Below are 23,244 nucleotides of genomic sequence, written 5' to 3' on the forward strand. Positions count from 1 at the left end.
TTGCTATTTTGGTCTTTGCAGTGAGTCAATGAGAGAGAGCTAGAACAGGCTGGGCCATGGTCTGAACGCCATAGCCTAACCTACTGGAGCTCAAGATAGTGGTTTGTGTCACTGCTTTCTCAAGATGGTGAACTTTCAATCCCAATAGTGACAATACGGTAAAGTGACAATCAGAGGCCAACCCTTTGATCACAAGGAAAGAGGGAAAGTTGGAGAATCAACTCGCATACTTCTAAGTAGCCATTCAGTGCACAGCATTGACAGAGACCTGGGAGCAGGTCACCTGCCTCTTGGTTGGGATGTGAAAAGACTTAGAGGCGGGAAACTGGCATTAAGACTTAAGATTGAACCCAATTACCTCAGAGCAGGTAATACATCAAAATTTAGAGAACAGTCACATGACAATCAGAATCAGGTACTCCTAGTTAGTTTCTTTTCCCCCTCTAGACCTGGCCTCAGAAGACATAACAGTCTAAAATGCTATGGTATGTGGGGGCGCGGAGTGCAGTGCAGCAGAGGACAAGTGGAGCCCATCTAACTCATGGTAGAACAATAGATAAATAAGATTCTCCTGAATTATCCCTTGTGGTCAGAGGATGACACAACCTGTCTTTAGCAGGGTAAAGTAGCACAAGATCTACGCTTAGCCCCAGTGTTAATAGATAAAAATAAATGTATACTGTCTAACTGCAACTAAAGCATTGATAAAGCATTGGTGTAAGGTTGAACATTTTCACACAACAAAGGAGATGTCCGACATCATGACCTAAACACAGATGCATGAACCATCTTTTAACAGCAACCCTCTTGAAACATTTCTGCTACATAATGAGACTTTAAGAGATAAATAATAGTGTCAGCATATGGAGGTGATCAACAGGTGAGTATTTACCCCTAGATCTTCTTCCTTTTTCGTTGGATATGCTGTTAAACCTTTTGAGCGTTGTCTGGGTCGGGAACTCCCTCACTGTGGGCATCTCCTGGTCCCTAAGCATTTTCTCTCCCTTGACAACTGAACTAAAATTAGGGAGTCAGTGGATGTGAAACATAGTCATAAACCGTGGTGCGCACAATGCACTATATTGTGTGGATGTCTCTTGGTGGCATTTTCTCATCATAGAACATGAAAACATCACAAGACACACAGGGATCTTGGCACAGAACAGTATACTTACTGGTAGAGACTTCTGACCTCTGTGTGAAAAATATCCTGTGTGATTTTCATGTTGATGTCATCTATCTGTACAAAAAATAATTCAGACATGAGACGCACACACAAAAGGAACAGCACAATTTACAAGACAGAAAGATTTCTCTGCAGTATCCCTCAACAATAACTGTAATTTTCATTTATGTGAATACATAGAAAAACATCCCAAGGCACCTCGGAGATTCCAAAAAAAAAGACAACGACTCAAAGAAAGAAAGGCTAGGAGGAATGGCCAAAGGTTCAGTCAAAGGTGGGGCAGTGTTACAGAGGTAGAAGTTATGCTGGAGAGGATATTGGATAAGCGCCAAAAAGGCTGTCTTTTACTTCCGTTTCTCATATAAAATATGCAGACTCCTGTACCAGCAATCTATTCTCTACTGATTAAGAAGAGCTGATGGGGAAGTGAGTTCTTTACAATCTATAGAACTCGCATTAATAGTACAGAATGCTGTCATTTGAGTTTGCAGGTGCACCATTAGATCGGCACCTCCCCTGTATTCAATTGCTCCCCAGAAACATCACAGTGCAAACAAAGCTGGTAAAGCAGAAGCAATTAACTACTGTCCTAAACTGTTGTTAATTTCTAATCTGAGCTGCATTATTCAAACAAATTTCTAAGGGCTGATTTTAACCCTACCCAACCAGCAGAAGCTGGGCAGTTTAACAGTTAAAATGGCTGCAGTGACTTACCCCAACCGATCCCACTGCCTTTCTGCCCTTTAGAACAGGTGAGAGGTACACCTGCTGAAGGACAACAGGGTTAGACATTAAATACACTGATCGGACACCGATATCAGTTTCCTTTTAAGCTAGGAGGAGCAGGTGTGCTCCTCTTGGTCCCACGAGGAAACGTCCGGCATCTCCATACCCCGGGGTTCCCCTCCCGCAATCATGTGACCTTCCCGACCCTGTTCCCCTCACCCAACTATTTACCTGATTTGCAGGGACTGTTCCTTTGGGTACCCGGTAGCAGCTTCCTGCTGCATGGATTCTCATTCTCATCTGCTGGCCAGCTAGCACTTACTGCCAGGTGTAGATGGTAGACCTTTGGAGCCCATTCAGATGAGGCCCAGGGGTTAAAATCTGTTGGGCCTTATACTATGGAGGGTGGGAGAGTTTTCTGTCTGCTTTGGTTTTTGTTCACACGACTCCTGCTGGGAGTTAAAATCAGCCCTTTTGTCTCTGGCCGCAAGCATCAATTATTGTTGTGTCTCTTGTAATTTGTAAAACCATACTGATTGTTAAAATGTTGTACTAAAGAGGCCTGTGATCACCACATCCTTGTGGTATCTAAATATTTTTAGACATTGTAAGATAGAGATTTAAGAAGCAAGCTACACATTGGTGGGCAAGATCATCACAGGAAGCTATTTATTATTAGCACAAGCTGAAGAGACTTGCCTTCTTTAGCAGTTTTATGGCATATGCAGTATTGAACCGGTGGCCTTTGTAGACATGGCCTAATGTTCCTGAGCCAATCTTATACCTCTCATTGAAGTTATCAGTGGCTTGCTTCAAGTCCTGCAAAGACCAGATGCAGCTGAGCATTGCAGGATGGTGATTAGTTTCCTGGAGGGGTCTGCTGCCAACTTCATCCTGAACAAAGCAGATAAAACATACTGTAACATGTATGGGGACTGATGTAGCAATGTACCACCAGGCACCTTTCCCAGTGTGCACTTTAGGTGCCAGTATGAACCAAGTGCTGCTCACATGTCGCATTGTTCCTCCCATAGAATTATAGAATGGTTACAGCACAGGAGGCTATTCTGCCCATCGCGTTTGTGCCAGCTCTCTGCAAGAACAACTCAGTTAGTCCCCTTCCATATCCTAACTACCTGCAGCGTAAAACTGTTTTTCCTCACATTGCCTTTGGTTCTTTTTCCATTCACTTTAAAATCGGTGTCCTCTGGTTCTCAATCCTTATGCCAATGGGAACAGTTTCTCCCTATCTACTTTGTCCAGACCCCTCATGATTTTGAAAACCTCTATCAAATCTCCTCTCAACCTTCTTTAAGGGAACAGCCCCAGCTTCTCCAGTCTATCCAGGTAACTGAAGTCTCTTCATCCTCGGAACCATTCTCATAAATCTTTTCTGCACCCTCTCTAATGCCTCACATCCTTCCTAAAGTGTGGTGCCCAGAATTGGGCATTATGGGTGAGACTTCAATTCCTGGGTTGGAACCCTGAAGTCGTGATGACTTGTGGGTCCTGACCACGCATCGACATAGAAACACGCATGTGCCACTATTTCGATTTTCATATGACTTAATTGGCCAAGTGTCATGATTGCTGCCCAATTAACGAGGATAAATGCAGATGGAGGCGGGACTAAGCCAGCAGTGGGCTCAATTTAAAGGGCAGGCATCACCAACTGTCTCTCTCAAATGGGAGAGATGCCTATGGTCCTTTGGGACTTTGGCTACAACAACAATAGGCCAGTTAGCCCAACATCTGTCATAGGAAAAATGCTAGAATCATTATTAAGGAGGTTGTAGCAGGACATTTAGAAAATCATAATACAATCAAACAGAGTCAACATGGTTTTGTGAAAGGGAAATCGTATTTGACTAATTTATTAGAATTCTTTGAGGAAGTAACAGGCAAGGTGGATAGAGGAGAACCTATAGATACAGTGTACTTGGATTTCCAAAAGGCATTCGATAAGGTGCCACATCCAAAGGTTACTAAACAAAAATAAGGGCTCATGATGTAGGGGGTACATGTTAGCGTGGATAGAGGATTGGTTAGCTAACAGGAAGCAGAGAATAGGGATAAATGGGTCATTTTCAGGTTGGCAAGCTGTAACTAGTGGAGTGCAACAGGGATCAGTGCTCGGGTCTCAACTATTTATAATCTATATCAATGACTTGGATGAAGGGACAGAACGTATCATAACTAAATTTTCTGATGACACAAAGACAGGTAGGAGAGCAATGTGTCAAGAGGACATAAAGAGTCTACAAAGGGATTTAGATAGATTAAGTAAATGGGCAAAAATATGGCAGATGGAGTATAATGTGAGAAAATTGAACTTGTCCACTTTGGCAGGACAAATAGAAAAGCAGTATATTATTTAAATGGAGAGCGACTGCAGAATTCTGAGGTACAGAGGGATCTGGTACATGAATCACAAAAGATTAATATGCAAGTACAACAAGTGATTAGGAAGGCAAATGGAATGAGGGGTTTATTGCAAGGGAAATAGAGTATAACATTAGGGAAGTGTTGCTACAACTGTACAGGGCCTCAGTGAGACCGCATCTGGAGTACTGTGTACAGTTTTGGTCTCCTTACTTAAGAAAAGATATAATTGCAGTAGAAGCAGTTCAGAGAACAAAGAACAAACAAAGAACAAAGATAATTACAGCACAGGAACAGGCCCTTCAGCCCTCCAAGCCTGCGCCAATCCAGATCCTCTCTCTAAACATGTCGCCTATTTTCTAAGCTTCTGTATCTCTTTTCTTCCTGCCCATTCATGTATCTGTCTAGATACATCTTAAAAGACTCCATCGTGCCCGCATCTACCACCTCCGCTGGCAATGCGTTCCAGGTGCCCACCACCCTCTGCGTAAAGAACTTTCCACGCATATCCCCCCTAAACTTTTCCCCTTTCACTCTGAACTCGTGTCCTCTAGTAGTTGAAACCCCCACTCTGGGAAAAAGCTTCTTGCTATCCACCCTGTCTATACCTCTCATGATTTTGTACACCTCAATCAGGTCCCCCCTCAACCTCCGTCTTTCTAATGAAAATAATCCTAATCTACTCAACCTCTCTTCATAGCTAGCGCCCTCCATCCCAGGCAACATCCTGGTGAACCTCCTCTGCACCCTCTCCAAAGCATCCACATCCTTTTGATAATGTGGCGACCAGAACTGTACGCAGTATTCCAAATGTGGCCGAACCAAAGTCCTATACAACTGTAACATGACCTGCCAACTCTTGTACTCAATGCCCCGTCCGATGAAGGAAAGCATGCCGTATGCCTTCTTGACCACTCTATTTACCTGCGTTGCCACCTTCAGGGAACAGTGGACCTGAACACCCAAATCTCTCTGGACATCAATTTTCCCCAGGACTTTTCCATTTACTGTATCGTTCACTCTTGAATTGGATCTTCCAAAATGCATCACCTCGCATTTGCCCTGATTGAACTCCATCTGCCATTTCTCTGCCCAACTCTCCAATCTATCTATATTCTGCTGTATTCTCTGACAGTCCCCTTCACTATCTGCTACTCCACCAATCTTAGTGTCGTCTGCAAATTTGCTAATCAGTCCACCTATACTTTCCTCCAAATCATTAATGTATATCACAAACAACAGTGGTCCCAGCACGGATCCCTGTGGAACACCACTGGTCACACGTCTCCATTTTGAGAAACTCCCTTCTACTGCTACTCTCTGTCTCCTGTTGCCCAGCCAGTTCTTTATCCATCTAGCTAGTACACCTTGGACCCCAAGCGCCTTCACTTTCTCCATCAGCCTGCCATGGGGAACCTTATCAAACGCCTTACTGAAGTCCATGTATATGACATCGACAGCCCTTCCGTCATCAATCAACTTTGTCACTTCCTCAAAGAATTCTATTAAGTTGGTAAGACATGACCTTCCCTGCACAAAACCATGTTGCCCATCACTGATGAGCCCATTTTCTTCCAAATGGGAATAGATCCTATCCCTCAGTATCTTCTCCAGCAGCTTCCCTACCACTGACGTCAGGCTCACCGGTCTATAATTACCTGGATTATCCCTGCTACCCTTCTTAAACAAGGGGACAACATTAGCAATTCTCCAGTCCTCCGGGACCTCACCCGTGTTTAAGGATGCTGCAAAGATATCTGTTAAGGCCCCAGCTATTTCCTCTCTCGCTTCCCTCAGTAACCTGGGATAGATCCCATCCGGACCTGGGGACTTGTCCACCTTAATGCCCTTTAGAATACCCAACACTTCCTCCCTCCTTATGCCGACTTGACCTAGAGTAATCAAACATCTGTTCCTAACCTCAACATCCGTCATGTCCCTCTCCTCGGTGAATACCGATGCAAAGTACTCGTTTAGAATCTCACCCATTTTCTCTGAGTCCAAGCATAACATTCCTCCTTTGTCCTTTAGTGGGCCAATCCTTTCTCTAGATATCCTCTTTCTCCTTATATATGAATAAAAGGCTTTGGGATTTTCCTTAACCCTGTTTGCTAAAGATATTTCATGACCCCTTTTAGCCCTCTTAATTCCTCGTTTCAGATTGGTCCTACATTCCCGATATTCTTTCAAAGCTTCGTCTTTCATCAGCCGCCTAGACCTTATGTATGCTTCCTTTTTCCTCTTAGCTAGTCTCGCAATTTCACCTGTCATCCATGGTTCCCTAATCTTGCCATTTCTATCCCTCATTTTCACAGGAACATGTCTCTCCTGCACGCTAATCAACCTCTCTTTAAAAGCCTCCCACATATCACATGTGGATTTACCTTCAAACAGCTGCTCCCAATCTACATTTCCCAGCTCCTGCCGAATTTTGGTATAGTTGGCCTTCCCCCAATTTAGCACTCTTCCTTTAGGACCACTCTCGTCTTTGTCCATGAGTATTTTATAGCTTACGGAATTGTGATCACTATTCCCAAAGTAGTCCCCTACTGAAACTTCAACAACCTGGCCGGGCTCATTCCCCAACACCAGGTCCAGTATGGCCCCTTCCCGAGTTGGACTATTTACATACTGCTCTAGAAAACCCTCCTGGATGCTCCTTACAAATTCTGCTCCATCTGGACCTCTAACATTAAGCGAATCCCCGTCAATGTTGGGAAAATTAAAATCTCCTATCACCACCACCCTGTTGCTCCTACATCTTTCCATAATCTGTTTACATATTTGTACCTCTATCTCACGCTCGCTGTTGGGAGGCCTGTAGTACAGCCCCAACATTGTTACCGCACCCTTCCTATTTCTGAGTTCTGTCCATATTGCCTCACTGCTCGAGTCCTCCATAGTGCCCTCCTTCAGCACAGCTGTGATATCCTCTTTGACCAGTAATGCAACTCCTCCACCCCTTTTACCTCCCTCTCTATCCCGCCTGAAGCATCGATATCCTGGGATATTTAGTTGCCAATCATGCCCTTCCCTCAACCAAGTCTCAGTAATAGCAATAACATCATACTCCCAGGTACTAATCCAAGCCCTAAGTTCATCTGCCTTACCAACTACACTTCTTGCATTAAAACAAATGCACCTCAGACCACCAGTCCCTTTATATTCATCATCTGCTCCCTGCCTGCTCTTCCCCTTAGTCACACTGACTTCATTATCTAGTTTCTTACAGGCTTTTGTTACTACCTCCTCACTGTCAACTGACCTCAATTGGTTCCCATCCCCCTGCCACATTAGTTTAAACCCTCCCCAACAGCGTTAGCAAAAGCACCTCCAAGGACATTGGTTCCAGTCCGGCCCAGGTGTAGACCGTCCAATTTGTAATAGTCCCACCTCCCCCAGAACCGGTCCCAATGTCCCAAAAATCTGAACCCCTCCTTCCTGCACCATCTCTCAAGCCACGCATTCATCCTGACTATTCTTTCATTTTTACTCTGACTATCACGTGGCACTGGTAGCAATCCTGAGATTACTACCTCTGAGGTCCTACTTTTTAACTTGGCTCCTAACTCCCTAAACTCTGCTTGTAGGACCTCATCCCGTTTTTTACCTATATCATTAGTGCCTATGTGCACAATGACAACTGGCTGTTCACCCTCCCCCTTTAGAATGTTCTGCAGCCGATCTGAGACGTCCCTGACCCGTGCACCTGGGAGGCAACATACCATTCGGGAGCCTCGTTTTCGACCACAGAACCGCCTATCTACTCCCCTTACAATCGAATCCCCTACGACTATAGCCCTTCCACTCTTTTTCCCGCCCTTCTGAGCAGCAGAGCCAGCCACGGTGCCATGGGCCTGGCTACTGCTGCCTTCCCCTAGTGAGCCATCTCCCTCAACAGTATCCAAAACGGTATACTTGTTTTGGAGGGAGATGACCGCAGGGGACTCCTGCGCTGCCTTCCTGCTCTTTCTCTGCCTTTTGGTCACCCATTCCCTTTCTCCCTCAGCAATCCTAATCTGCGGTGTGACCAATTCACTAAACGTGCTATCCACGACCTCCTCAGCATCGCGCATGCTCCAAAGTGAGTCCATCCGCAGCTCGAGAGCCGTCATGCGGTCTAACAAGAGCTGCAGCTGGACACACTTCCTGCACGTGAAGGAGTCAGGGTCATCAGCCATGTCCCTGAGCTCCCACATTGAGCAAGAGGAGCATGATACGGGTCTGAGATCTCCTGCCATTTTTAATCTTAAGTTTAAACTTAGTTAAATGAAAAAGGAACGAAAAGTTTTTACCAATCACAATAAAACCAGAGAAATCGAAAAAGCCTTACCTTATAAACACCCCACCGAGTCCTTTTTTTTTTGGTTAGAGGAGGAGGGCGTGTGGGAGACACTACAAGTGTGGTGTCCCGGGTTCAGAAACCGCCCAAATATATAGTGTTTTACTTACCCAGCAGCCCCCTGGCCTCCGCCGAAAAACAAAAGGAAATTAAATTTACTTTCAAACTGACTTTCCCAGCTGCTCACTCGCTCACACGCTGCTCCCGAAAAAGCTGCTGCACTGAAAGGAAAGTTATTTGAAACCGCCCAAATATATAGTGTTTTACTTACCCAGCAGCCCCCTGGCCTCCGCCGAAAAACAAAAGGAAATTAAATTTACTTTCAAACTGACTTTCCCAGCTGCTCACTCGCTCACATGCTGCTCCCGAAAAAGCTGCTGCACTGAAAGGAAAGTTATTTGAAACCGCCCAAATATATAGTGTTTTACTTACCCAGCAGCCCCTGGCCTCCGCCGAAAAACAAAAGGAAATTAAATTTACTTTCAAACTGACTTTCCCAGCTGCTCACTCGCTCACACGCTGCTCCCGAAAAAGCTGCTGCACTGAAAGGAAAGTTATTTTAAACCGCCCAAATATATAGTGTTTTACTTACCCAGCAGCCCCCTGGCCTCCGCCGAAAAACAAAAGGAAATTAAATTTACTTTCAAACTGACTTTCCCAGCTGCTCACTCGCTCACACGCTGCTCCCGAAAAAGCTGCTGCACTGAAAGGAAAGTTATTTTAAACCGCCCAAATATATAGTGTTTTACTTACCCAGCAGCCCCCTGGCCTCCGCCGAAAAACAAAAGGAAATTAAATTTACTTTCAAACTGACTTTCCCAGCTGCTCACTCGCTCACACGCTGCTCCCGAAAAAGCTGCTGCACTGAAAGGAAAGTTATTTTAAACCGCCCAAATATATAGTGTTTTACTTACCCAGCAGCCCCCTGGCCTCCGCCGAAAAACAAAAGGAAATTAAATTTACTTTCAAACTGACTTTCCCAGCTGCTCACTCGCTCACACGCTGCTCCCGAAAAAGCTGCTGCACTGAAAAGAAGATTCACTTGACTGATTCCTAAGATGAAGGGAAAGGTTGAGCAGGTTGGGCCTGTATCCATTGGAGTTTAGAAGAATGAGAGGTGATCTTATTGAAATATAAAAGATCCTGAGGGGACTTGACAGGGTGGATGCCGAGAGGATGTTTCCTCTTGTGGGGGAATCTAGCACTAGGCACCAAAGTTTAAAAATTTAACACAGAGATGTGAAGAAATTTTTTCTCTGAGGTCATTAGTCTGTGGAATTCTCTTCCCCAAAGAGCAGTGGGGGCTGGGTTATTGAAAGTCTGAGTTAGAAAGATTTTTGATCGACAAGGGAGTCAAAGGTTGGGGGGGGGGGGCGGGTAGACAGGAAAGTGGAGTTGAGGCTACAATCAGATCAGCCATGATTTTACTGAATGGCAGAGCAGGCTCGAGGGGCCGAATGGCCTACCCCTGCTCCTAATTCTTGTGTTCTGGTGATGAGCCCTCATGCCTGTGTCGATGCTAGCTCTTCAACTGGAACTGTCTATTCCAGTCGCATTTTTCCCCTTTTCTCATCTCATTTTATATTCTTCCTTTTTAAGTACTTGACACCATGATTTCACTCAGCAACCTTTCATTATTTGGTTCCTGGCTAATATCCGATCCCCAGTAAGTAGAATCCCTATACTGGGATGATCAGTGCTAAGTAGCTTTTATTTAGCTGGGTGCTCAGTCATCACTGATCGCTGCAAATATTCAGCTAATATAATTGAAATGCCAAATGTGCAGTCACTGCTAATCTTACCATCTCTGGTGATGGCATATCGCATCTGTCACAGTCTGGCTTGGATGTGGAGGTCAAGAGACTCAGAGGAATTGATGACGGTTTAGGAAGTGGATCAAGCTGGTGCACTGGAGAATAAAAACAAATACCAGTCAGGAGAAAGAAAAATTGAGGAACCAAAACGCCATTTTGAGAGCTATTGCCTGTAATTCTGATATAACCTACTCAGTGTACTCTTAATATCTTCAGTGTTGCAGGTGGGTTCGATTAGCCGCTTGTGTGAAAAGGTTTTTAAAAATCATAGTGTGTCACAAGGGTGCAGAGTGTCCTGGTACTGATACAGGTATACAAATTCCGGGTGTTATGATTTCAGCTTTCAGTCCTGTCTTTCTGTAAGACAGTGTAACTGTTACATGTGATGCAAGATTATTGTATGTGACTGGAATTATTCCATTTGATGTAGCATTTTTCTAAATTGTTTTGTAGGAGACAGAGCTATGAATATGTAATGTGATAGAATACTGCTGAAACCTCTATCAATTGGTACAGCTTAACATCAACATACTGATGTGGCTGTGCTGAACTATAGTCTGGATTTTGTGCTGGAGGCAGGGATCCTGGCACTGGGCTGAAAAGGTGGGGGAACTGAGCCTCTGCCTTTTCACACCCTCCCCCCACCACCCCCAAGGAGTGATCCTCCAGTCTTTTTGAATCAAAGTCTTAGGAGCCAGGATCTCCATCTCGTTAAAGACTTTAAAGGGGCGTGGATCCCGCCTCCATGAGCTGCCAGCCAATTAGAGGGCTGGCAACTCAGCAGTATCAGCAGCGCCCCCAGAGTGGTGGACACAGCTTGTATTGTAGAGGCCTCAGAAGCAGGCCCAGTGGTGGAACCCCGCAACAGAGGCAAGTGGTGAGGGGGGTGGGGGGGGGCGGTGGTCGCCGGGGTCTGTCCAGAAGGCCCCGGCAAAGGAGGTGGTGGGGCGGGGGGGGGGGGGTGAGGGGTATTGTTGTTCAATTGAGGGAGAGGGGGGTTCCCGTGGGGTAAAGTTGTTCCAGTTGTTTCACATACAATAATCTTGCATCAGATGTAACAGTTACGCTCTCTTACAGAAAGACAGCACCGAAAGCTATAACAGCCAGAATTTGTACAACTTCAACTGTACCAGAACACTCTGCACCCTATGTGACACACAAAATGCCCATGAAGGAGTGACTCCCCCCCTCCACTCTGCCCCAAGCCCGGAGGGAGGACGCCTTGTTTTACAAGTTGTCCTCCCTGTGTGGTGAAGGCCACCCCGCTGCTGGTAAGATCCCAGCAGCAGCGAGAAGAGGCCCTTAATTGGCCCTTAATAGACCACTTAAAGGCCTCAGTTGGCCTCTGGGTGGGAAGGCCATCATTTCCTATTCTGTCCCCAGGAGGATCACTGGGCAATGGGGAGTTGACAGGACCTTCATCCTGCTGTCCTCCCCTCGCGATTCTCTGTGCTCCCCTGCCTCTGACCCCGCCTCGAGAGGCCCATAAAATCCCGGCCTGTAATGTGTGTATACTTTCCTGCCACATCTCGCTAACAACTGCCCAGGTTTAGTAATTACCATCGTTTGATGAATCTTTATTGACTGGAAAATCCAATACTGGACCGGTGGAAGGTGTAGATGGGTGGAACATCTCAGGAGTTTCTTGCAAAGGAATGAAAGAAATTGCAGGCTTCCCTGTTAAAAAGACAATTTTAGTATTAATACCATAACAATGCTTAAAAACAATAAATCTTTTATGATGGTTCAAAATCTTGCCATATAGACACTGATGGGCATTCTACCACCCACTCTCCCTCCTTATCCTCCTCAACCCTGTCTGTAGCCTTCAACACAGTTGACCATATAATTCTGCTCCAAAGCTTCCTCACTGTCAACCTGGGTGGGACTGCACTCGCCCGGTTCCATTCTTCGTAGCTAGAGTATGACTTGCAATGGCTTCTCTTCCTGCTTCTGCACCTTTACCTCTGATGATTCCCAAGGTCCCTGGTCCCCTCCTATTTCTCATCTATATACTGCCCTTCGGCGACATCATCCGAAAACACCTTGTCAACCTCCATATGTACGCAGACGACACCCAGTGCTATCTCACATCCACCTCTCTTGATCCCTCTAAGCTGTCTCTAAACTGATGGACTACTTGTCCAACATCCACTACTGGATGAGCAGAAATTTCCTCCAACTAAATATTGGGAAGGCGGAAGCCATTGTCTTCTGCCCGTCACAAATTTTGTTTCCTTGTTACCGATTCTATCCATTTCTCTGGCAAGTGGCAGAGGCTGGACCAGATTGTTCACAACCTTGGCATCATTTTGACCCCAGATTGAGCTTCCTACTACATATCCATATCATCACTAAGACTGCCTATTTCCACCTCTATAACATCGCCTGACTACCCTTGTCTCAGCTTACCTGTTGCTGAAACCCTCATACATGCATTTGTTACCTCTAGGCTTGACTTTTCCAATGCACTCCCAGCCAACCTCCCTAGTTCTCCTCTTCACAAACTTGAGGTCACTCAAAAATCTCCTGCCCGTGTCCTAACTTGCACCAACCCTCTCCCCTCCATCTCCCCTGTGTTCCCAGATCTACATTGTCTCTTGGTTAAGGAATTCCCCTCAATTTTAAAATTCTCATGGTTGCTTTCAACTCCCTACATGTTTTCACTCCTCCTTATTTTTGTTGCCTGCAGTCTTACACCATCCCCCCCACCAGATCTCTGCGTTCCGTCATTCCTGGCCTCTTGAACGTTCCCAATTTTAATCACCTCACCATTGGTGGCTGTGCCTTCAGCTGTCAAGGCTCTAAGCTCTGGAATTCTCTCCTTAAACCCCTCTGCCTCTCTACCCCTATTTCCTCCTTTAAGGCGCTCCTCAGTACCTAACTCTTTGACCAAGTTTTTGGTCATCTGACCTAATATTCCCTTTCATGGGTCTGTGTCAAATTTTGTTTGATAAAGCTTGTAATGTGCCATGGGATGTTTTATTATGTTAAAGGTGTGATATAAATGCAAGTTGTTGTTGTTGCATTGGTGCTGGAACCACTGTTGTTCTCCATTTACGTAAATGATTTAGACTTGGAAATCAGAGTACAATTTCAAAATTTGCAGACACACAAAATTTGAGAGTGTAATTAATACAGAGGAGGACTGCAACAAAATACAGGAAGACATTAATAAATTTGCATAATGGCATGTAGGTGGCAAATGAAAACTTCAATATAGATAAGTGTGATGTGGTATATATTGGTAGGAAGAATAAGGAGGCCACATACTCCTTGGAAAATAAGTGTCCAAAATGGGGTAGAGGAACAGAGGGATCTGGGGGTACAGAATCACAAATCACTAAAAGTAGCAACATAATAAGGCCATAAAAAACACAATCAAAGCAATTCCTCTAGAAATGGGGTTCATTTCTAGACTGATAGAACTGAAAAGCAGAGAAGGTATGTTAAACCTTCTTTTGACCACACTTGGAGTACTGTGAATAGTTCTGGTGTCCATATTATAAAAAGGACATAGAGGCTGCAGAAGGTGCAAAAAAGATTTGCTAGGATGACACCAGAACTGAGAGGTTATACCTACAAGGAACGAATTAAACAGACTGAGGCTCTTTTATTAAGAAAAGAGAAAACAGAGGAATGATCTGATAGAGGTCTTTAAAATTATGAAAGGGTTTGATATGGTAGATATAGATGTTTCCAATTGTAGGGAAGATTAGAACTAGGGGCTATAAACATAAGGTGGTCACTAATGAATCCAATAGGGAATTCAGGAGAAACCTCTTTACCCAGAGAGTGGTTAGAACGTAGAACTTGCCACCATGAGGAGTAGTTGAGGCAGCCACTTATGGGGAAGCCAGATAATTATATGAGGGAGAAAGGAATAGAAGGATATGCTGATGGGGTTAGATGACTAAGGGTGGAAGGAGGCTTGTGTGGAGCATACACACTGGCATGGACCTGTTGGGCCAAACTGCCTGTTTCTATGCTGTTAGTATGTAACACAGCAGTGCCAGCACCTTCAGAAATGTACTCTCACTAGTGTTGACTTTCAGAATAGGCGGGCAGAGAAGTAGGCGAAACAATCTTTTTGTTAAGTTATCAAAATGTAGACCTTACATTTGCTTTGCAGAACTGAATCAAACCTTCTTCACTTTGTCGAATTCTGCTAATCTCTTCCTGTTGCCACAATTAATTATAGTTCAACAATCAGTGGAACTAAAAGTCAAACGAAACACCAACAGATCATTTATCTTTGGTATTGTGTTATATTTCACACTTCCTCTTTTTTCATTAACACTCTACTGAGCTTGACATTCAGGTTCACAAACCTCAATAACAATTCTAAAATAGATCAAAAGGAAAAGGAGTGTCCAGCTAAACAGAACATGGTCTGTAACCAATCTCTCAAACAAAAAAAACAGTGGTTGAATTTTTGTAGTAATTTTAGATACATTTATGCAAGTTGGTGAATTTCTGAACACAAAGGGCTGAATTTTTCCAGCACTTCAAAAATGGTGTGGCGGACTCGTGAGATGTGTGGTGCGGAGCCACCGCGATATTTAAGACCGCGGCTCATTTACATGGAGGGGGCCCCCAATGACATAGATGGGGCGGGCACTCCGTCCCCGGCAATGGCGTCTGGCGTCACCACGCAGGCGCCGGTGCCATTTTTAAAGGGCTTCAAGCCCTTCTGTCTCATTTAAATTTTTAAAGTCACATTATTGTAAAAAATAAAGTTAAATATGTATTCACAATTTCAATCCCCTCTCCCACACCCCCAATGTCTAATCAATTTATTAATTGCCTTCCCCCCCCACCAAAAAAAAACTTTTCTTCCGATCCCAACCTCTCTCCTCCAAACTTTATTAACTTTAACCCTCAACCCCTTCTCACAATCCCCTTCAACAATCGGAAGAGTTTTTCCTGCTCCCCCCTCCCCACCAGGAGATCCGAAGGCACGGGAGATCAGGCAACCGGCCGGAATATTGCAGTGGGATGGCTGTTGCTGCAAGGCAAGTCATTATTTGTGTCATTTAAATAAACTAAAATATTTTAATTGGGTTCCCGTTGCCATTGTCAGGGGGGCCTTCCCAGCATTGAGGCCCGTAGCGGGCCTCTCCTGGAGATATTTTCCGGCCCGCCCCCACAACCCACGATGCCAGGGGACTGGTAAAATTCAGCTCAAGATGTGGGATGGCAGGGCTGCAGAACAAAGAACAAAGAACAGTACAGCATAGGAACAGGCCATTCGGCCCTCCAAGCCTGCGCCAATCTTGATGCCTGTCTAAACTAAAACCTTCTGCACTTCCGGGGACCGTATCCCTCTATTCCCATCCTAAGATGCCTCTTAAACGTCGCTATCGTACCTGCTTCCACCACCTCCCCTGGCAGCAAGTTCCAGGCACTCACCACCCTCTGTGTAAAGAACTTGCCTCGCACATCTGCTCTAAACTTTGCCCCTCGCACCTTAAACCTATGTCCCCTAGTAACTGACTCTTCCACCCTGGGAAAAAGCTTCTGACTATTGTGATATACTTGAACAAATTAGCATTGAAAGGGAGGAAGTATGAGCGATTTTACCGGGCTTAAAAGTGGACAAATCCCCAGGCCCAGATGAGATGTATCCCAGGCTGTTATGTGAGGCAAGAGAGGAGATAGCAGGGGCTCTGACAAATTTTTAAATCCTGGCCTCAGGAGAGGTGCCAGAGGACTGGAGGACAACAAATGCGGTACCATTATTCAAGAAGGGTAGCAGGGATAAACCAGGTAATTACAGGCCGGTGAGTCTAACATCAGCAGTAGGGAAACTATTGGAAAACATTCCGAGGGACAGAATTAATCTCCAGTTGGAGAGGCAGGGATTAATCAGGGATGGTCAGCATGGCTTTGTCAGGGGGAGATTGTGTCCAACAAACTTGATTGAATTTTTCGAGGAGGTGACTTGATGTATAGATGAGGGTAAAGCAGTTGATGTAGTCTACATGGACTTCAGTAAGGTTTTTGATAAGGTCCCGCATGGGAGATTGGTTAAGAAGGTAAGAGCCCAGGGGATCCAGGGCAATTTGGCAAATTGGATCCAAAATTGGCTAAGTGGCAGGAGACAGAGGGTGATGGTCGAGGGTTGTTTTTGCGAGTGGAAGCCTGTGACCAGTGGTGTACTGCAGGGATCCTCGTGTACATTAATGATTTAGACGTGAATATAGGAGGTATGATCAGTAAGTTTGCAGATGACACGGAAATTGGTGGTGTCGTAAATAGTGAGGAGGAAAGCCTTAGATTACAGGACGATATAGATGGGCTGGTAAGATGGGCGGAGCAGTGGCAAATGGAATTTAATCCTGAGAACTGTGAGGTGATGCATTTTGGGAGGACTAACAAGGCAAGGGAATATACAATGGATGGTAGGACCCTAGGAAGTACAGAGAATCAGAGGGACCTTGGTGTACTTGTCCATAGATCATTTAAGGCAGCAGCACAGGTAGATAAGGTGGTTATGCAATCAAGGCATATGGGATACTTGCCTTTATTAGCTGAGGCACAGAATATAAGGTTATGATGGAGCTGTATAAAATGCTAGTTAGGCCACAGCTGGAGTACTGTGTACAGTTCTGGGCACCACACTATAGGAAGGATGTGATTGCACTGGAGAGGGTGCAGAGGAGATTCACTAGGATGTTGCCTGGGCTGGAGCATTTCAGCTATGAAGAGAGACTGGATAGGCTAGGATTGTTTTCCTTAGAGCAGAGAAGGCTGAGGGGGGACCTGATTGAGGCATACAAAATTATGAGGGGCATAGATAGGGTCGATAGGAAGAAACTTTTTCCCTTAGCGGAGGGGTCAATAACCAGGGGTACAGATTTAAAGGTAAGGGGCAGGAGGTTTAGAGGGAATTTTAGGAAAAATGTTTTCACCCACAGGGTGGTTGGAATCTGGAACACACTGCCTGAAAGGGTGGTAGAGGCATGAACCCTCACAACATTTAAAAAGTATTTTGATGAGCACTTGAAATGTCATAGCTCAAAAGGCTACGGGCCAAGTGCTGGAAAATGGGATTAGAATAGATAGGTGCTTGACAGCTGGCACGGACACGATGGGCTGAAGGGCCTGTTTCTGTGCTGTATAACTCTATGAGGCACAGGACCCCTCTGCCTTCCATTAAATTGAGGTGGAGACGGGAAGAGTCCCTTAAGTGGCCATCCCTGGCGTTCCCCATCCTGGACTAAATTGGAAGGCATCGGAAAGGCGATGGATACTGCACCGCACCTCCCCTTCCCCCCAACCCCTCACCTTCTCATGCAATTTTATGGGCCCCCCGCCCTGCCCCTCAAACCTCTGTTCCCGTCCCTAGGGGACCCATAAAATTCAGTCCAGTACTCCAGGTGTGTTCTAATTATAGCTGAGGCATGACTTCTAACCTCTTGCATTCTATTCCTCTAGATATAAATGATATATGTCCAGAGACCCATAAGTTCCTTTGGACCCCCACTGCTTCTCGCTTTCCACCATTTAAAAAGTACTCTGATCTATCCATTTTTGGTCCAAAATGGATGGTCTCACACATGCCTATATTGAAATCTACTTGCCACAGTTTTGCCCATTCAGTTTATCAATACCTCTGTAATTTTATGGTTGCATCTACACTGCTTACAATGCTGCCTACCTTCATGTCATCAGCAAACTTGGATATGTGGCTCTCTATCCCATCATCTAAGTTGTTAATAAATACAGTGAAGAGTTGAGGCCCCAATATAGATCACTGTGGGATGCCATTAGTCACATCTGGCCAATTAGAGTACCTGTCATTGAAACCTTGGGATGAAACCCATCTGGTCCTGGGGATTTGCTACTCTTTACTGCCATTATTTTCTTCATTACTGTTAATTTGCTTATGTTAATTATGGTAAGTTCCCACCCCGATTCCAAATTATTTTCATTGGGGTGTCTGGCACTCTTCCTCTACCGTAAATACTGATGCAAAGTAATTATTTAACATATCCATCATGTCCTTTCTGATACTGCATTATTTTTACAGCTGATGCAGTGCTGACTGCTGGCAGTGCAGTGAGGTAAATTAGGCAGTCCCTACTGCTCCCTGAGGAGCCTGCACCTACCCTCGAGGGGACTGCATTGACTTGCTCAGTGACCTCATCTGAGTCCAAAGTAACACCTAGTAAGCAGCACCCATGCTAATCTGATAGATTAAACCTCCAAAGAGCAGGTCAGACCACCAAACCTCCAAACTATAGAATGAGACCTCCAAAGTGTGTAACATTTCAGCACAAGTACTGTCAACAAAGTGTTTCACACATTAGGCAAGAAATCAGCAGAGTACCGAATACTAGTTGACATATTTCCCTGTTATAACTCCAGCCCCCTCATTTGCCACTGTCAAATCGCCTTGCTTTCACTGGAAACTTCCAGGAAGCCCAAAAAACCCATGGAAGCAAAGTTAAAATGCAAAACCCACATCAATATCGCTCTATCTGCGTTGTAGATCTGGTTGGAGTCAGTTTCCCAAAGCGCTCGCATTTTTCCAGGATTTAACCCTCACACCTGCATCCAAATCCATGTGCTCATCAATGTTAAAAGTCCCTCTCCAGACACTGACACTCAAGAGAGAAAAGGATACACTTAAAGACAAATAGGGCTGGAATTCATTGGCCTGCCACCGGGAGCGCCACCGAACCACTACAATCTAACACGCGGCTTAAGTTTGCCCGCTTCCCCAATCACGTGGAGGGGGTGGGCTCTCCGACGCCAGGAACACATCAACTGACTAGTGAGCAGGTGCTGGCGCTATCTTTAAAAGGCAGCCAGCCCTGCATGAAATCTCTTCCCACTTTTCTCCTGTACTGCTAGAGCTGAACAACCAGGAGTGCATGCAGTACAGCCCCATCTCTGAAGAAGCACCCCCTAGAAGGCAACTGTGAATGGCTGAGGTTGAGAAAAGGTGGCCCCACGGTTTAGAGATGCCTCCCTGCTCACTCTCCTCCAGGCTGCAAGGGAAAAGCGGGAGGTCCTTTTCCTCAGTGATGGTAAGAAGTCGTCCTCCCGCCTGATCAAGTAAACCTGGATGGAGATTGCAGAGGAGGTAAGCTGCCGTGTGGTCATCAGACGAGACTGGGTGCAGTGCCAGAAGAGAGTGAACGATCTCATTTGCTCGACAAAGGTAAGTGGCACTTTGCAGAATGGCTCCTTTTGACCTGGGTGTCCCCACATAGTATGGCACATGGGTGCCACCACCATATCAAAGACAGGGAGGTCGGGCGGGGAGGATTGATGCCACATGAGTAGCTGCATGTGTGAATGAAATCACTCTTGTTTGCATCTCAGAGCATGGCACATCCATGACAGGGTGAGTCCGTATACCAGACTAAGCTTCCCCCACCTGTTATTGAAGCGTCCTGTTGTGACACGCGTCATGTTGTTGCTTGGCAATGTTCAATTTCTGCATCCTTGCTCTTCCAGGTGAAGCTAGAGCACAACAGCAGGGAGGCGTGCAGGACTGGTGGCGGGGTGTCAGACCGGAGGCCACTCACCCAGCCGAGGAAGAGGCGCTAGCAGCCAGGGAGCATGTGCCGTTCCGGAGGTGGGAGTTTGGGGTCTCGGGTGAACAGACTGTTTTTTAAACACACAATGATTCCTCATAACATTTCATATTTGCAGACTATGCTGTCATCATTGCGACATTTGTACATAAAACCTAAACATATGTTCTTCACATTGTATCGTGCAGGGCGATGCTCCGAGATGGCATTGGAGGCCCTGAAGACTTCCACGACCTCTGAGGAAGAGACAACTTCAGAGGACGCAGAGTCCCATGACACTCCCGCACCTTCCACCAGCGCAGATACCTCGGTGGGAATCCGCTTGGCTTTAGTGTCTGGGTCACAAGCGCCCAAGCAGCTGACCGAGGCTGAGACAGCCGAGGCCTCTGACAGCCAGAGGACTGTGGGTGGTCAGGCCCATGCTGAGCCCCAGGCTGATGATGATCCTCTGGTGTCAACAACACAGGGCATGCTGGAGTTGCAAGGAGAGTTAAGGCAACATCTGGCGGAGGTGCCACAGGCCGTGCGCAGCTTTGAGAGGACAATGGGGGAGTCCATCTAGGCCATGACAGCTGCCTTGTTGTAGGCATATAAGCACATGGCGTCCTCCTTGGAGAGGTTGACAACCATCATGGAGAGCCAGATTCCATGGATATGCGCTCCCCTGCAAACACTCGCCTCGGCCACGAGCTTGACACAGCAGTGGCAACAGGAGAGAGGGACCAGGGGCCTGGAGAGGGTGTCTGCTCCTGGTCCTTTTTGGGAGAGCAGAGAGGTTCTTACGAGCCTTGAGAGGAGGAGGCGAGCCTGCGCTCCACATCTGGGGTCCCCCCTCAGGGTAATTCCAATGTGGACACCAGCTCCTCAGCCGGTGAGTCCAGCTCCAGCTGCCACAATGTCTGAGGAGAGCCCTGCACTGGTGCAGGAGGCCCTCAGGCAGCCGGGATCGTCAAGACCTCAGGCACCTAGAGGACGACCACCGACGTCATCCAAAGCCAAAGGGCGTCCTGATCAGCAGCCTGCCTCCAGTCAAGCTGCTAGTGCAGAAGACACACTGGGAAGCAGCACACGCAAACATTTCAAAAAGACACCTTGGCATATATGGGATTTCACGGGTGACACACCTATGTATTAATCATTCTCAGTAAATGTACTTTTCTGACATATGTATCATTTTTCCTGTGTGAATGGCATGCCAGCATGTACCAATTATGTATCCTCCCATTACATCATTGGCCTGACAGAACTGCCAATGTAAGGAATATCATCATTGCCATGCCAGTATGTGTGATGTGTGACTGCATGGATGCAGTCACATGGGCAATAATTCAGTCAGCTGCTGCTAGTAATGGAGGAGAGACAGATGTCACAGATGCAGAAGACTTCAGACAAGATGAAGGACGGTGACGTGTGTTGTGGGGAGCATATGTTGCACTTCAGGGATTGTTGAAGCGCTCAGTGATCAGGCGTGGTCTTGCATCCCTTGTTCGCCGCTCGCCGTGTACGCCTTCCACCAATGCTCTCCGTGTTACCACGCGCGGCTGCTGTTGGATATCCTCTGTGTCCTCCTTGTCCGAGGATGTCTCCTGCTCCTGCACCTCATCATCCTGCAAGGCCTCTCCCCCGTACTGTAATGTTGTGCAGAACGCAATACACAGCAACGATGCGCCTAACCCTGTCTGGTGCATACGGTAGGGCTCCACCCAATCTATTGAGGCAGCAGAAGCTCATCGTCAGCATGCCGATGGCCTGTTCAACGGTAGCTCAAGTGGAGCTGTGGCAGGCATTGTATGGCTTTTCTGCATTGCATGTGGGGTTTCTCACCAGCGTCAGGAGCCATGTCAGCTCGTCTCCAAGAATCAATCCCTGAATCTGAGCCGGTGCAGTGAACAGCAGTGGCACTTGGGACTGGTGCAGGATGAATGAGTCATGGCAGCTGCCTGGGAAGCAGCACACACTTGCAGGAAGTGCTTCCTATAGTCGCATACTAGCTCCACATTGAGCGCATAGAAGCCCTTTCTATTGAGGTGTGCGGCTGGTTGCTCTGTTGGAGCCTTGATGACCACATGCATGCAGTTGATGACCCCTTGCACCTGTGCGACTCCCGCAATGGCCCCAAATCCAATGACCCTCTTGGCCTGACTCTCAGGGTCTGTCCTGAAGTGCACATGGTCGCCGGTCCTCCTGAACAAGGCAGCGGTGACATTCCTGATAAAGGCCATCTTGGGTCTGCAAATGAAACCCGACCCGAGCCCGACAGAACCATATCCGACTCCGAGCCCGACCGCCGCACCTGACCCGTGCATCAGTTAACCCACCTTCTGTTTTTCACTTTGTTGCTTATCTACACAAGCTTAAAATAACCTTAACAAAACAATGGAGCCACTTACCTGAGGTTGTGATAGAGTGCGTCCAACCGGCCCGACCCGAGCCCAAATGCCAGACCCGGAAGTTCAACACAACATGACCCTAACCAAACACGTCATTGGGTCCCGTCGGGTATCGGGTCGGGCAGCCGGCCTTTACTCCCTGATACAGCGGTGCATTGCTGATTGCAAAACCCAACACAGGTCACCGGTGGATCCCTGGAATGATGCGGAGGTGCAGAAGTTTAGAGCCACTGTCACTTTGAGGGCCAGTCATAGGATGTCCACCAAAGCCCATTGGCTGCAGGTCATCATTCAGCAGTGCACACAGATGTGTCACCGTCTTTCTGGACATCAACAGTCATCTCTGACACTAGCACTTTGACATCTGCAGCTAAGTCATGCAGGTCCTATAGACTCGCTGTCTTGTCTGGGGCTCCAATGCACCTTGGTGGCTGCTGCTGCTCGAATCTAGGAGCTTCCACATGGGCTGTGCCTGTCTCTTGGTTCCACCACCGGCAGATATGCCTCATCATAGCACGAGGATCCAGAAAGACAGGGTGGACCAGCCCCATCTCTAAGCTGGAAGTCAACTTGGTTCCTTCACAAGATCAATGGCACCTATCTGGGCAGACAGTTCTGTGAATTGGTGCTTCAGCTGCATTCCAGCGTAAGCTGTATGGTATGGCATGACATTGCCCGCCTTAGCTTTAAATAAGAGCGGGGCACCATGACCACTGTCATATCATTGCTGTTGCCTGGATTGGACCACTGGCAGCATGAGCTTAAACCGTCTAACAGTTGTGCCCTCCACCCCGCAAGAAGGACTCATTGACTATCATTGTTGCCCCCCTCCGCCACACATCATTGGCCGACT

General features: G+C 46.6%; 1 protein-coding gene across 1 annotated transcript in view; it reads right to left on the reverse strand.

The window, feature by feature from the left end:
- Positions 1-23,244, reverse strand: part of LOC137379985 (interleukin-1 receptor-associated kinase-like 2) — an 82,595-nt gene that overhangs the window by 45,397 nt on the left and 13,954 nt on the right. The window contains exons 3-6 of the mRNA XM_068051440.1: positions 12,011-12,127; positions 10,439-10,545; positions 2,612-2,806; positions 1,176-1,240 (exon numbers count right to left, since the gene is read on the reverse strand). Of these exons, the coding sequence (XP_067907541.1) occupies positions 1,176-1,240; positions 2,612-2,806; positions 10,439-10,545; positions 12,011-12,127 (484 nt within the window). The remainder of the gene's footprint in view (positions 1-1,175; positions 1,241-2,611; positions 2,807-10,438; positions 10,546-12,010; positions 12,128-23,244) is intronic.

The sequence above is a fragment of the Heterodontus francisci genome, chromosome 19, assembly GCF_036365525.1.
Source record: "Heterodontus francisci isolate sHetFra1 chromosome 19, sHetFra1.hap1, whole genome shotgun sequence".
NCBI lineage: Eukaryota > Metazoa > Chordata > Chondrichthyes > Heterodontiformes > Heterodontidae > Heterodontus > Heterodontus francisci.